Source organism: Diabrotica undecimpunctata, chromosome 9 (assembly GCF_040954645.1).
Source record: "Diabrotica undecimpunctata isolate CICGRU chromosome 9, icDiaUnde3, whole genome shotgun sequence".
NCBI classification, from domain to species: domain Eukaryota; kingdom Metazoa; phylum Arthropoda; class Insecta; order Coleoptera; family Chrysomelidae; genus Diabrotica; species Diabrotica undecimpunctata.
In genome coordinates, this window is record NC_092811.1 from 44,370,948 (window position 1) to 44,385,984 (window position 15,037).

At 32.5% G+C, this 15,037-nt stretch overlaps 1 protein-coding gene across 1 annotated transcript in view; it reads right to left on the bottom strand.

The window, feature by feature from the left end:
- The window catches only part of LOC140450028 (uncharacterized), a 46,402-nt gene that overhangs the window by 3,329 nt on the left and 28,036 nt on the right, over positions 1-15,037 (bottom strand). Inside the window, exons 4-5 of the mRNA XM_072543450.1 lie at positions 5,692-5,794; positions 2,282-2,349 (exon numbers count right to left, since the gene is read on the bottom strand). Coding sequence (XP_072399551.1) covers positions 2,282-2,349; positions 5,692-5,794 — 171 coding nt within the window. The remainder of the gene's footprint in view (positions 1-2,281; positions 2,350-5,691; positions 5,795-15,037) is intronic.

The window sequence follows — 15,037 nt, forward strand, 5'->3', positions numbered from 1 at the left end:
ACTGGAGTTCAATTCACACCAAGAGTAAAATTTTTGTTTTACTCAATCAAAAATAATAGAAAATATGATACATATTAGGTAACAAGTTTTCGAAAAACTCATTATTTACAATTTATTCTTATTCCAATGTTATAAAATAGAAATACAAAATATTTCAAATTCAATTCCAGTTTTATAGTCTTCAGTTGTGAATGGAAAATAATCCATTGAAGACTGTTTAATGTCAAGTCCATCACTAAATTCTCAGTGTTAATATCAATTCCTCTGTACAGGTAATGATTTTCAAAACAATTGACGACATTGGAATGGATGCGCGCAAACAGCTACCTGCTTTATAGCTAACCAAATCATCAAGCCTTCAAGTTATCAAATAATAACACACCGAGAAGTGTTATTTACGGTAAACAGAAACTTTTTATTAAAAAAACAATTCGTGAAAAGGATTTTAACGGTCGAGGAAAAAGTGCAAATTGTTGTCTGGCATGTGAATGGATTATCAGACAACATGATTAGACAACAATTTGTAAATATGTTTCCAAATAGGCCGGCTCCATCACGATCAACAATTCAGTGTATTATACGTAATTTTTTTACTTATGGATCCGTGTTCGCTCCAAGAGGGATTCGCAGACGAAGGGAGGTAAATCCAGATTTGGAACTAAGGGACACTTTGATCTGTGCAAGTATTGAGCAAAAATCAACATCTCGTCTCGGAGAACAATATGGAATTCCAAGATTTAGAGTAGGTGAAATTTTTTAAAGATATCGATACCGTCCCTATAAACTTCATAAATCCAACGAACAATTCCCTGGGGATCAATATAGACGTTTAGAATTTTGTCAAACTGCAATGGAAATGTCACATCAAGATGAACATTTTTTAGAGAACGTTTTGTTCACCGATGAATGTACGTTTTCATTGCATGGCCGTCACAATTCAATAAATGCTAGGTATTGGTCTCGAGGAAATCCTCGACAGATTTATGTCGCTCGTACCCAGTGTCTTCGAAAAGTAAATGTTTGGGGAGGCATAATAGGAAATCATGTCATTGGTCCATTTTTTATAGACGGTATGTTGACTGGGCGGAAATACTTGGAACTTCTGCAAAATGAAATTGTCCCAGCCCTTCGTAATTTACCAATAACTGTCGATTCCATATGTTTTCAACACGATGGTTGTCCTGCACATAATTCTCGCATCGTCAGTGAATATTTCAGTGCGACTTTTCCTAATCGATTGATTAGTGGCCACGGAGATATTTTTTGGCCTGCGATCTTGCACCTTGTGATTTTTTTATTTGGGGATATATCAAGTCCAAACTATATGAGAGATATAACGATGAGAACATCGTGCCTTGAACTCTGATCCATCAGACTTTTATAATTCTTTAGTGACAGTTTGGGTTATTGTTCTGCTGCTAATTAAGGCTTATTTAAACATATTGTAAATACGTTTATTTACAATATTTTTTTATTTTTGTAGAATTTTTACTTATTTAAACATTCTTTAAAAAAGTTCTTTTAATTTTGAAGAATTTTTACTTTATTTTCGAAAGTACAACGATACTGTTTTGTCAATAAGATTTTTTGTTTTAACTTTAAACACTTCTAATCCTAGTAACGACTGACATAAATGTTTAATGATTTAAAGCAAAGCGATCTTTGCATAATTTTAAATTATTAAAAAAAAATCACATGTGGGTTTTGAACTCTAATCGTCTGCGATGTCTGTGTTGCAATGTCGAATTCTTACCACTAATCCACGAAGGATTTATAATTATTCTGTCACAAGAATGTATGAAACTCCTCAAATCATAGTAGAAATTATTCTTGGTTAATAATTTAAAACTTTAGATTAAATAATCACTATTAATTAAATTATTTTATTCACATTTTTGCTTTATTGTGGTCAATCAGTTTTTACTTTATGCGAAATTAAAAAATGGAAATACGTCACACATTCGACGTTACTCATAATAATTATGACCGAGGTGATTTAGCTCGAAACTAACGTCTAAAGGTGTGAGACTATCGCTAGTGATAATGTAATGTAATATAAATTATAGGTTTCTCCGATTATTTCTCACCTCTACGAGTTTCATCTCTTTTTATTTCACAAGGTAACTGTGTTTTCTATCTCTTACGTTAAAAAGCCGGGTGGTAAGACACTCATCACTGTATATATTATATTATACATTCATATAATGTATATTCATATAATATGTACCTATACATATAACATTTTATTATATAAAATTTTTACTGCAAGTACAATACTTACTGCTGGATCCTGTTGGTAAACACATCGGATCATATTCCAAACTTTTTGTGCGAATACTAATTTAGTGTCTACAACAAAAAATTATTAGGTATAAAAATTAGAGCATACAATTAACTCAATATATATATATATATATATATATATATATATATATATATATATATATATATATATATATATATATATCCAAAAGGTGGTTCATTGGGTTAGCGGTTGCATATTAAAGCCAAAGTGTACTCTTATTAATGATATCGTTAGATTTCTCTAACATCTTCAGACGAAAGCTACTATTATAGTGTTACAAACTGATGAAATTGTATAGTTTACAAAAAAAGATAAAAAACTTACTTGTGTAAGGTTGGAGCAAAAAGATGTGAAAAAAAAGTCTCGAGCTGTTCATTGTAGTGAATAGAAAAAATAGAAAAAAATTCTGTGTCAAACTTTTTTTAAAATCATACACCACTCAGACAATCTAAGTGTAAATATCTAATGTGGCATTTTAAAATTATTTAATTCATTGACCATGTGGCTTTAATAGTGACAACAGCATAATGTGTTTACCCTAATATGTTTATTTTAATAACTTTTTGTACATAAATGTATGTTAATTAAATTATTAATTTTAAAATGCCACATTAGAAATATACATTACACTTAGATTGTCTGGGTGGTGTATGATTTTGACGGTCCGACCTTTCAGTCATAAACGACAACAGGCCCACTAGATTTACTATACAGAACGGTGAATCTTCATGAATTGACCTTAAGATATGTGAACCAGATCTGAATCCACTGCTCACCTGGGATAGGCTTGACTTCTTATACAACAGTGATCATTATCCACTTTTTATTCATAATAATAAAACCAATGTGCACAGACATTTACTATAAAATAGAATTTAAAAAACCCTAACTGGAATCTTTTTTTAAATTTAATCAAAAGTCGTATGACCACATTTAAAAGCACCTCAAGTATAGACGAGACAGTGAAGAACATTGTTACCATTATCACAAAAGCAACAGAAAGAGCAAAAGGAAAGACTACATGCATAAAACAACGCCACCTTGTCCTATGGTGGAATCGTGAATGCAAAATAGCAGTCGAATCTAGCAAAAGAGTTTTTAACAAAAAATACAAGCGCTACAAAATTGTTAAGAATAAAACTGAATACAAAAAACAACGTGCTACAGCCAAGAAGACAACTCGAAATGTCAAATGTCAGTTATGGGCTCAATATATATGAACGTTAAATGCAAGCACTCCCATGACTGAAGTATGGAATAAAGTCTGAATATATATTTGGATTAAATAGGAATTAAAATATTAAAAGTTTTGAGATAAATAAAAAGGCAGTTAATAGTAATACTAAGATTACCAAAATCCTTGCTAACATACAAAAACCGATCCAGTAATATTAATTATAAAAAATCTTTTATTAATAATAAACAGCAAGAAGAAAATAATAAAATTAGCAATATACCGTTAAATAAACACATATAAACCGTTAAATTTACCCATTTTTTAATTAGCTTGTACAGACGCATTATCAAATCTCAAAGAAACTGGCTCTGACACAGACGATATTCCTAGTATTTTTATCAAACGCCTATTTGATCTACACTAATATCTATACAAAAACCTAATAGAATTAAAACAAGTCCCGAGTCACACCGACCGATATCTTTAACATGTGCCATGTGTAAGTTACTAACAAAAAATTTATTAATAATAGACTAAGATAGCACCTTGAAAGACAAGATTTAGTTATTTTGGATCAAAGTGGTTTTAGAGAGCAAATGTAAAACATAGATATAGAAAGTGACATTTCTAAAGCATTGGTACTAAGGAGTAAATGTCTAGCGGTTTTATTTGACATATCAATAGCTTTCGATACAGCCTGGCACAATTATATAATAAAAAAAGATTACATATATGTGAAACATCCAAGGTCACTGCCTCTTCTTTATAAAAAACTTCCTTCAGAATAGAACTTTTAGAGTTAGGACAAACAACACAACATCAGATATAATGTATCCAGAAAATGGCATTCCTCGAGGCTCAGTTATAAGTCCTACCCTCTTGATGGTGGCAATCAATGATAATATTAAAAACCTAGAATTGTCCACAAAGGTACGAGTTTAACTTTTTGTAAAGGTAAAAATATACAAAATATATTTTGTCACACACAGAACTTTATACAACACTTAGAACTCTGGTCACAAAAACAGGTTTCTGTTTTTCCACTGAAAAACCTCGTTTTATCTTGTGTTTTAAGGAAAATGTCACAAACATCCCCAACCTAAGACTACGTGATGAGAGCCTAAAACGTGTAACGTAAATGAAGTTCTTGGAGGTGACACTCGAAGAAACTCCAATCTGGAAACTTCGTATAACAAATTTGATCTTATCTTGTCACAAGCGATTAAATCTTCTAAAAACTCTGGCCAATAAAGAATGGGATGCAGATCGCTGACCACTTTGGATGTTATACAGAACATTAATCAGAATAAAATTAGATTATGGATCTACTGTGTATTATACAGCCTCTAAGACACTGCTAAAAAACTTGTCAGTAATTACAACCTTTCTTTACCTATAATATCTGAAAGCTTTCGCACAACATCAATCGAAAGTATTTATTGCAAAGTTGGTAAACCGTCCCTAAAAAATAGAAATATTTTTTTAAGTGTAGCAGACGCCTCAAAAACCAGATCTAACTTAAAAAAACCTTAATATTCAAAATGATTTTACTAAAAAGATACCAAATCTCTTCATAAATAAGCCAAAAACGGCCAAACTCTTCTACGCAAGGATTATAAGCTGCTTAAATCAATCAAACTGCACGTTCCCAGAATGTTTTTTCTCCCAAATGTCCTCAATTCCTTCATGGAAATAAAGAATCCTCAGCGCCTAACCCTAAACCCACAGTTAATTAAATCCACCTTCAATGATATGCTTTACAGCTACAAGGTTTATAAACATATATACACATATACATCTAAATTAAATGAAGATACTGGTGCTGCAGTCATAACTCCAACATCCACAAATAAATACAAATTCCTTCAGAGTATTCCATTTACTCTGCTAAACTATACGCTCTATACCAAGCCATCCTTGCTGTCATCACATCCAATAATACCAATTATATTATACTCACAGACTCTATAAGTTCCGTACAGTAATTTCAATATGTCTACTTAACTAATCCTTTGATCATTAAGGTAAAACAAGAAGTTCATACTGCTCAACAAAATGGAAAAAATATTCTATTCTTATCTGCAGCGATACTAAAAGCTACTTCAAAAAACTAAAGTTTTTTAACCGACATTTTCTGACATGACTTATATTTTAAAATTCATTAATATTTAATATTTAAAATTAATATTTTAAAAACTGATAAACTTACTTCTCCACTTTTCGTTACACTTGAGATATTCTAGGTATAGATCCTTGTTTGGTGGCATATAATAATCAAACATGATCAAATCGAAATCAAAGTTTTTATTTAGCTGAAAAATACATTATATTAGTACTTGGTTTATGAATAGCAAAAATATAATATGTACACAATCACATAATCAAGCTAAAATAATAACTAAATACATTATTTTCCTTTTGAACCTTCCAAAAAAGAATTTTGTGTAATTCGCTTTATACAGGATGAAGCACAAGTAATTCTAATTTTTTTCATTCAAAGCAAATGACGATTATGTAGATTACGTGCCCCTGATGCGTCTTTCTGTGAGATATTTCTATCTTGATATATATTTTTTTATAATTTAATGTAAGTCACAGGTAAAAAGCTCTGGATTTTTGTGAAAAGTTTTTTTTTAGATCAAATGTGCGTGAAAGACCTTCGTGCATTATGTCGCGAAATATTTTTTTGTACAATTAAAGAACTTATTGCCACATAATAGTTAGCCACAATGTTACAGAATTCTATTTCATTGCATTATGTATACAGGGATGAGTGCCTTAAGAACCGGCAAAATAACGCAAAAGTTAGAAAACATAATACATTGTGAAATAAAAAGAGATGAAAGTAGTAGAGGTGAGAAATTACCTTTAGACGTTAGCTTATGAGCTGGTTGACTTCTGTCATAGTAATACGTATCACGTAATGTAAGTAAAAACAGTTTAAGTAGGAGTATTTTTTTATCCAAAATTAAAGTATTGATAAATAATAATTTATGATTTGAGACGTCGCATACACTCTTCTCAATATAGACTTATCATAGCTTGTTATTCTGTATTCGTCAACACAGAATTAATTATCAAATTACTACAAATTAAACTGTTTACTTCTTCTTCTTCTTCTGGTTCCTATCCGTTTCGGATGTTGGAAATCATATTGGCAATCATGACCTTGCTCGCTGCGGCTCGAAACAGCTCCGTTGAGGTTTTCTTAAACCATGTTCTTAAATTCCGCAGCCATGATATTCTCCTTCTACCGGGTCCTCGCTTACCTTTGACTTTACCTTGCAACGAGTACATATTAAATATCAACGGCGATATAATACATCCCTGTATAACTCCGCGTAGTATTTTTATGTGATCTGTTTCTTCTCCGTTAATTTTCATGTATGCGGTCTGATTCCAGTATAGTTCTGAAATTATTCTGAGGTCTTTGTCATCCAGGTCTGCTTCTTTTAAAATGTTTATCATCTTTTGATGTTGAACTCTGTCAAATGCCTTTTCATAGTCGATCAAGCACGCGTATACGTCGCAGTTAACGTTCCTGCATCTTTGAATCAGTACCTGTACTCCGAAAAGTGCCTCTCTGGTACCCACTGCGTTAATGAAGCCGAACTGTCTGTCTGATATTTGTTCCTCGCACTTCTTATAAATTCTTCCATGGATGACTCTAAGAAACAGTTTCAACATGTGGCTCATTAGGCTGATTGTTCGATATTCTTCGCACTTTTTAGCCCCCTGTTTTTTAGGTATCGCTATGAATTCTGATTCTAGCCATTTATCAGGGATGATTCCTGTATTGTATATTTTATTGAAGACAGCCGTGATCCAATTTATTCCTTCATCCTCCAAGAGTTTTAAAAATTCAGCTTCGATATTATCAGGTCCTACAGCTTTTCTGCTTTTCATCCGTTTTATTGCTTCTTCTACCTCGGATTTAAGTATGTCCGGGCCCGTCATCCTCTCTGAAAATGGATGCCTATAATCCGTTCTTTGATCTTGAAAAAGTGTCTCCAAATATATTCTCCATTTGTCCTTCATCTCTTGGGTGTCAATGATTAATTTTCCATTGGTGTCTATGAGTTTCATTTGTGTTCTCTTTTTAAAAGTACCCGTTATTTCTTTTACCTTTTTGTGTACATTAAAATTGTCATGCTTGGCTTGTAGTCTTTCTATTTCTTTACATTTCTCTACAGCTTCTTTTTCTTTAGCTTCTCTTATTTTTCTTCTGATGTAAGCCTGCATTTTTTTGTATTCATATTTATTTCCTTTAATTAACCTTCTGCGTTCCATTAAGTGAAGGATTTCTGGAGTCATCCAAGATTTCTTCTTTGTTTCTTTGTTTGGTTTTAGCAGATCTTGTTTAGTTTTCTTAATTATTTCTTCGAATTGATTGATTTCTCGTTGGATGTTATTTTCTTCTTTTAGTTGCTTAACTTGATTGTTAATAGTTAATGTTTACTTACATTTGCTTTATTGCCTTCAATCAGTTTTTACTTTATGCGAAATTTAAAAAATGTAAATATTCGACGTCATACTTGTAACATTATGACTGAAGTCAACTAGCTCATAAGCTAACGTCTAAAGGTGGGAAACTATCGATAGTCCTAATGTAATTTAATGTAAATTAGAGGTTTCTATCGATAATTTCCCACCTCTACTACTTTCATCTCTTTTTATTTCACAACGTGTTATGTTTTCTATCTTTTGCGTTATTTTGCCGGTTCTTAAGGCACTCATCACTGTATAAAGAAACCTGTATTAATCTACAGAAAAATTATTGAGTCATTATTGCAGTACTTGGCGGAGTTATTGCTGAATTGGGTTATTTCAATCACCCATTTCTGTTCACTTTTTCGCGTAAAACATGGTAAGCCATATAAAAATGGCGTTCACTTCACGTACACGTGTTGAATTAAGTGCAGATTTAAGCGAAAATAGCAGTTTAAATGTAAGTTTAATTGACGATAGTGATGGCCCAGTAGCGATGATTTTTCGTCTAAATGTAGTGAGGTGGACGTTTTTTCTTATTTTTTTGCCTTGCCATGTTTTTACCCATACCTATGGTTTCCGGAGGTAACCAGGTAAATCCAGAGAAGAAAAAAACCATCCAAATGGATACAAAGAAATGAGGAAAACTAATATTAAAATGCAAGAAAATGAAAGCCGTACTTTGGGACAAGAGTATGCTTCGAAAAAAACTAAGACGATTTTTAGTTCACATGAAATCGGCGAGCCGTGTAGTTGTAAAAATAAATGTAGGGAGAAACTGCAAGCTAATCATGAACATATTGTTACGATAATTATGGCGTTTAAAACTGTAAATATATTATGACTAATTCTGTTTTGTTCTAGTCATTTCGGCGTTTGTTTACCAGAAACCTCTGGACCTGAGTTATGATGAGTCATCCACGACTCGAGGTTTCTAAGCAGTTGAAAAACTAGTTTTAGCCGTCGACCGCCTTCTAGTCTATTCGATGGGGTCCCGTTCTAGTGAAGAAGGTCATCGATCCTTCTAGATAACGGCAGTTTGTGTATATAAATGAAACATTTCATTGTAGAAACAGTCAAAAAGAAGCTCGCGCTCGCGTTTAAATTGTAACGTCCGATTATAAATTATTAGTCAAATAAATTATTGTACAGTGGTTTAATAAATTGATATAAATTATCGTGTTGTAGTAAATTAAAATAAGAACAATAAATTAGAATTAATAAAGACATAACAATATATTTAAGAAATTATGTGAGTTGGGCTCATTCGACTTTCAAAACAGTTATCTCTTTGGGAGTATCAAAGTAAAAAATAAGAATAGATCGTACAAAAAAAAAACAGAAAAGTAACATTTCTAGAAGAAAATATGCTTAGTAAAGCTACTAAGTAAATATTTGGTTAATGTAGAAGATGAGGAGATTAAAGTATGCAAGACTGAATTCCTAAGCGTCCATGGTCTTCAAAAATCTCGTGGAAGAATGGAGAATATTTTTAAAATAAAGTTAAACGGGGCTATGATTCCTATTTCTTATATGAGTGGTAAGCAGAAAAATAGCCCCAATAAACTTTCAGAGGAACAGATTCAGTCAGTAAAAGCTCATACTAAATATATTCCTAAATACCAAAATCACTACAGCAAAGCCAAAAATATGAAGAAGAAATATCTAAACTGCGATATGACAGTTACAGGACTGTATATAGATTTTTATGTGAACTGGTGTAGAGAACTGAATATTACGCCAGTTAAAAGTACATAGAGAAAAATATTTTGTACAGAATGTAACATAGGGTTTAAACTATCTCGATCTAATACTTGCAAGACTTGTGATGAGACGATCATTAAAATAAAGACAGCAAAAGACGCTTATAATACAGATCAAGAAAAAGAGTTAGCTACTTTTGTAGCATTTGAAAATTCTTTGGATATGTATTGAAATCCTCTCGTATTTGCTAAAGCAATCGAAGAATATTTTAGTGTATTTAATTTCCCATTCGTACGTATTAAAACACCGAATTCTTCCAATTCATCTTAGCGCCGCCAAATAAAATAAACCATTTTTAGAGTTGTTTATATTTCCTTGGTATTTTTCTTTGATCGAAACCGCTAAAGCCGTTTTAAATAAATGTTCCAGTTTGTATGTTTTGTTTAAGTTAAGCGAATGAATTTAAAAGATTATGAGATCACTCTCGGTAAAGCCGCCCGCTGTTAAAGGCGTGTTTAGTTTTGTTGGAGTCCGAATTTATTTTCAAACTCGTAATCTTTTCGTTTTCCTTTTTTTGCCATTGAAATGTATTATAAAGTGACAGTAGCAGTTAAAAATATAGTATTGAGCAGTCAACAGTTGCAGTTAAGTGAGGTTTGGAAGAACGGGTATTTCCATCCTCGTTTTGTTTCTCTCTGGTTGTCATCCCAGGCTTTTTGGCAGTTTGGAAATGAATTTGTTCCTGTTCAGAGATTTTTAATCCAGTTTTAACCCTCAAAAACTTTAGTGCTTTTTTTTGGTGAAATCAGGTAACTTTTTTTGTGTTAAATTTTAAAGTCAAGATAGACAATTTTTAACAAAATAATAATTGCTTTCATTATTTAAAAAGATAATTTTCATTTGCAATAATTTTTTATTTGCCACAGTTTATAGCACAGTAACATTTGTAAGTTTTTCAGCAATAGAGTTTGTAAATGAATAAGACATAATTATGTAAGTTTTTTCTTCTTTATTTATTTTGGTATGAATCTCTGTAACTAATAATATAATTTTTTGTGACATCTGTATTTTTGTAACTGTTTGTGGTGAGACACAATAAATGTTGAATTTATCTCTCTGAACCATTTTGTGTTTTTTTCTAGAAAAGTCTGCTAACCATTTTTGTATTTTTAATAATTATTTCAATAGTTACAACTAGTTGTTGTAATCGTTATAATTTGGCACCTCCAAGCGGCTTAAGTACCCTTTTGTTTCATTTTTGTAGTTGCGCCAATCCAACCCATTGACATTCAACTTATCCACGACCCAGCTCTCCAAACAAACTCTGAGTGCCGTTCGCACAGTATCGTTTATTTTGCTTGCCCTATCTCCACCCCATAGTAATACCCTATGTGGTTGGCAAAATAATTCGTTACACTTTATTGAATTTACACATACCTCGTGCTGATGCAATGCAAACTTTGCTAAAAACTGAAAAAAAAACGAATGTATTACAAACAAGTATTAAAAGTAAGTATAAATTTGGCTCTATAACTTAGGGATTTACGACTGTACCAACGACAAGTTATACATGTACTGATGGACAGAAGATCAAGCTAAGCGCGGAGCGGATGAGGTTACTTCTGTTGTGATGAAATTTTTAGAGAATAAGTCATGTTATAAAGAGCTTGTTGTTTTAGCCGATAACTGTCCAGGTCAAAAGAAAAACTGGCAATTAATCTCTTTTTGATTGCAGTTAGTCTAGAAAAAGAAATTTAAACAAATAACATATCATTTTCTGGTTAGTGGTCATTTTATTATGCCATCAGACCGGGATTTTGCTCAAATTGAGAAACGTCAGATAAACCGTGCACGAGTTATTTATTCGCCAGAAGGTTGAGCATATATGATTATAAAAGCAAATAAAAAGAATCCTCCTTTTTACGCAGATGACAAAGAATGATTTTTACAGTTTTGAACCTCTTCTAAATAAGGTTACTAAAACGCACGTTTTCCTGACAAGCAGAGCTTAGATTTTGCTGGAACATACAGCTTTCGATTCAAATTACAAAATATTGGTCATTTTTTGTCAAACATAGTGTCAATGGAGAATATCAAGAAGTTAATTTCATAGAGACGGAAAACTGATTATCACTAATTTGCATAAAATAGACAGATGGAAAGACCATATTGAGGAACTGTTTAGTGATGAAAGGCCCGAGCTTGAAATTAACGAAGTAGTTACAGGACCTGACATAACTGTGGACGAAATTGAACAAGCAATACCATTAGCAAAGACCCGAAAAGCGACGGGACCAGATGAAATACCGAGTGAAATAATAAAGCTCTTCAAAAGTTCAGGTAAAATATCTCTCCTTCATTTAATAAAATTTATGAAACTGGCTATATACCAACGGATTGGCGGCCGTCGACTTTTGTGACGATACCTAAAAAAGCAAATGCAAAAAGATGTAGTGACTACCGAACCATCAGCTTGATGAGTCATGTTTTAAACATATTTCTACGAATTTTGCACTCCAGGATGTACCAAAAAATAGAACAACAACTTGGTGACACACAGTTTGGATTCCGCAATAACCTTGGAACAAGAGAAGCACTATTTAGCATTCAGGTTATGGTACAGAGATGCAAAGATGTCGGACATTCAGTTTATATGTGTTTTATTGACTTTGAGAAGGCCTTTGATCGAGTAAAACATACTGAAATGATAGCCATTCTTTAGCAGGTAGGTATTGATGATAAAGACCTATGCATTATTTAAAATCTTTACTGGAATCAACGTTCAAACATCAGGATTGGCCAGAAAACTTCTGAAGAGCTTCAAATAGGAAGAGGAGTAAGGCAGGGCTGCATTTTGTCCCCGCTACTATTCTAAGTTCGTTTTCAATAAAGCAGTGGATAATGTTCAATGTGGTCTAAAAATGAATGGCGTCAATATTAATAATTTGAGATATGCGGATGACACAGTGTTAATTGCAAGCAATTACGAAGAACTTCAACATCTAATTAATAGGATTACCACAACGTGTGATGAATATGGCTTTAAGCTAAACACCGCAAAGGTGATGGTCGTCAGTAAAATGCCAATCCAACCATAAGTGGTAACAGCTTATGGTGAACAACTGGAGAGAACTAACAGTATCACTTACCTTGGTTGTAATCTAAATGAGAACTGGGACATGAGCAAAGAAATTAGAATACGTATAGAGAAGGCCAGAGCTGCATTCTTTAAGATGAAGAAACTGTTGGAAACAATATTACTTTAAGTCTAAAAATTAGATTAGTGGGATGTTATGTATTCTCTACTCTTTTTTATGGTGTCGAAGGTTAGACTTTGACGGATACACTTCTCAAGAAACTGGAAGCCTTTGAAATCTGGGTGTATCGGAGAATCCTACGAATAAGTTGGGTGGATAGAGTTCGTAACGAAGTTGTTTTGCATCGGATCGGAAAAGTTACGGAAGTCGTCAAAACAGTTAAAAATTGCAAACTTAAATATTTTGGCCATGTTATGCGCCACCCAGAGAGATATAATTTACTCCATTTAATAATACAAGGCAAGATAGACGGAGGAAGAGAGCCAGGTCGAAGAAGAACGTCATGGCTTAGAAACCTGAGAGATTGGTTTAACAGATCATCTGCATCTCTTTTCCGAGCTGCTGTCAACTAAATTACTATAGCCAATTTGATAGCCAACGCTCGATAATCGAGCTCGGCACATGAAGAAGAAGATAAATGTCATAAGAAAAGGCAGCCCTGTAACAATAGAGTTGTCAAACATTCAAAAAAAATACAAAAAGCCTCTAAAATGGCAAAAAATAAAAAAAATATAGATTCTGCCAGTCTACCATACTTTTTATAATCAGCTAAAAGAAGCTACCTGTGGACCTATAGAAGAATTATGAGGGTTTCCTGGGTAGATAGAGTTACGAACAATGAAGTACTGAGAAGAATAGGTAAAGAGGAGGAAGTTGAATAAACAATTAATGAAAGAAAGCTACAGTATCTCGGACATCTGATGCGGGGTGAGAAGTATGGCATCCTGCGACTCATAATGCAAGGAAAGATAGATGGCAGAAGAAGCATCGGAAGAAGACGAATTTCATGGCTTAAGAACCTGAGAGAATGGTTTGGATGCAGCTCAAAACAACTTTTTAGAGCTACTGCCTAAAAAATTAAAATAGCTGTGATGATTGCCAACCTCCGTAGCGGATATGGTACGTAAAGAAGAAGAAGAAAAGAAGCTACTGACAGTGACTATGAAGGCGTGAAAACTGTAGATATATAATTTTATTATTTTTCTCCAATACTGTTCCGATTCGATTTTAAATCGAAGTTCATGTTTTCTTCATTTTTTTATAAATTTGTGTTTTTTTCTGTAAAATAATAAATGTTTATGCGTTTTAATCACTAACACAATGAAATAACAAGAGTTAGGGTTTTTTCAAGTTAACTCAATATTTTTAGGATTTTTTTAAAACTTTAAACCTTAATATCTCAGCATTCTTATTTTGTGGCTTTATTATTTTGTTGCAATAAGGTCTTCAATTGTACAATTTGGAAAATTTATATTTTTGGGGTGAGTATAAAAACACTTTATAAATGTTGAGTCTGTTACTTTAGTGTTTCATGGACACTTATCAAAACTATTTTAGAACATAATCCTTAACTAAGTGGGTATCGAAGTTTATATGCATTCATTTGCGAATTGAAAACTTATTTATATTTTTTGTGTTTAAAGCCAGTCATATGGCAGATCATATGCCAATATGTAAAACGATAGGAAGCAGATACAGAAATTATATCAAATTTATAAAGACGTCTTCAGATGCTGACCTAGCTTTGGGTCACAACCAAGTTGTTGCTGAATTCAAAATTTTGAAACTCTAACTTCCAATCTAAAACAATCTAAACAGAGCTAAATTAGACACACCAGCGATCTATTTGCACTGAGAAACATGAACTGGCTGAACATAACAATACTTTAATTAATAATAAAGAAGGTTAGAGAAATCACTGGACGCTACACACTTAGGCACGAAAATGAACTAATTAACGGCAATGAACAGACAGAAGTAGATATCGAAACAAACAAAAACAAATACTGAAAGAATATATAGGAGCCATCATTCAAGATAAAAGACTTGATTTTCGGAAAAATTACTTCACTACCCAACAAGACTATCGAGTGATAAATGAAATATCAAAAAGTCTTAACGTAAATTACGTCACAAGCTTTTGGTAAAGTCTGACGCAGAGGCTTGCTCTACAAATTAAAAAAGTGAAACAGTAAACGGTACTGTAGACTAGCGCAGAGCTTCATATTATTTTTTCTATTTTTAAAATTCTTCTCTTATTTTTTT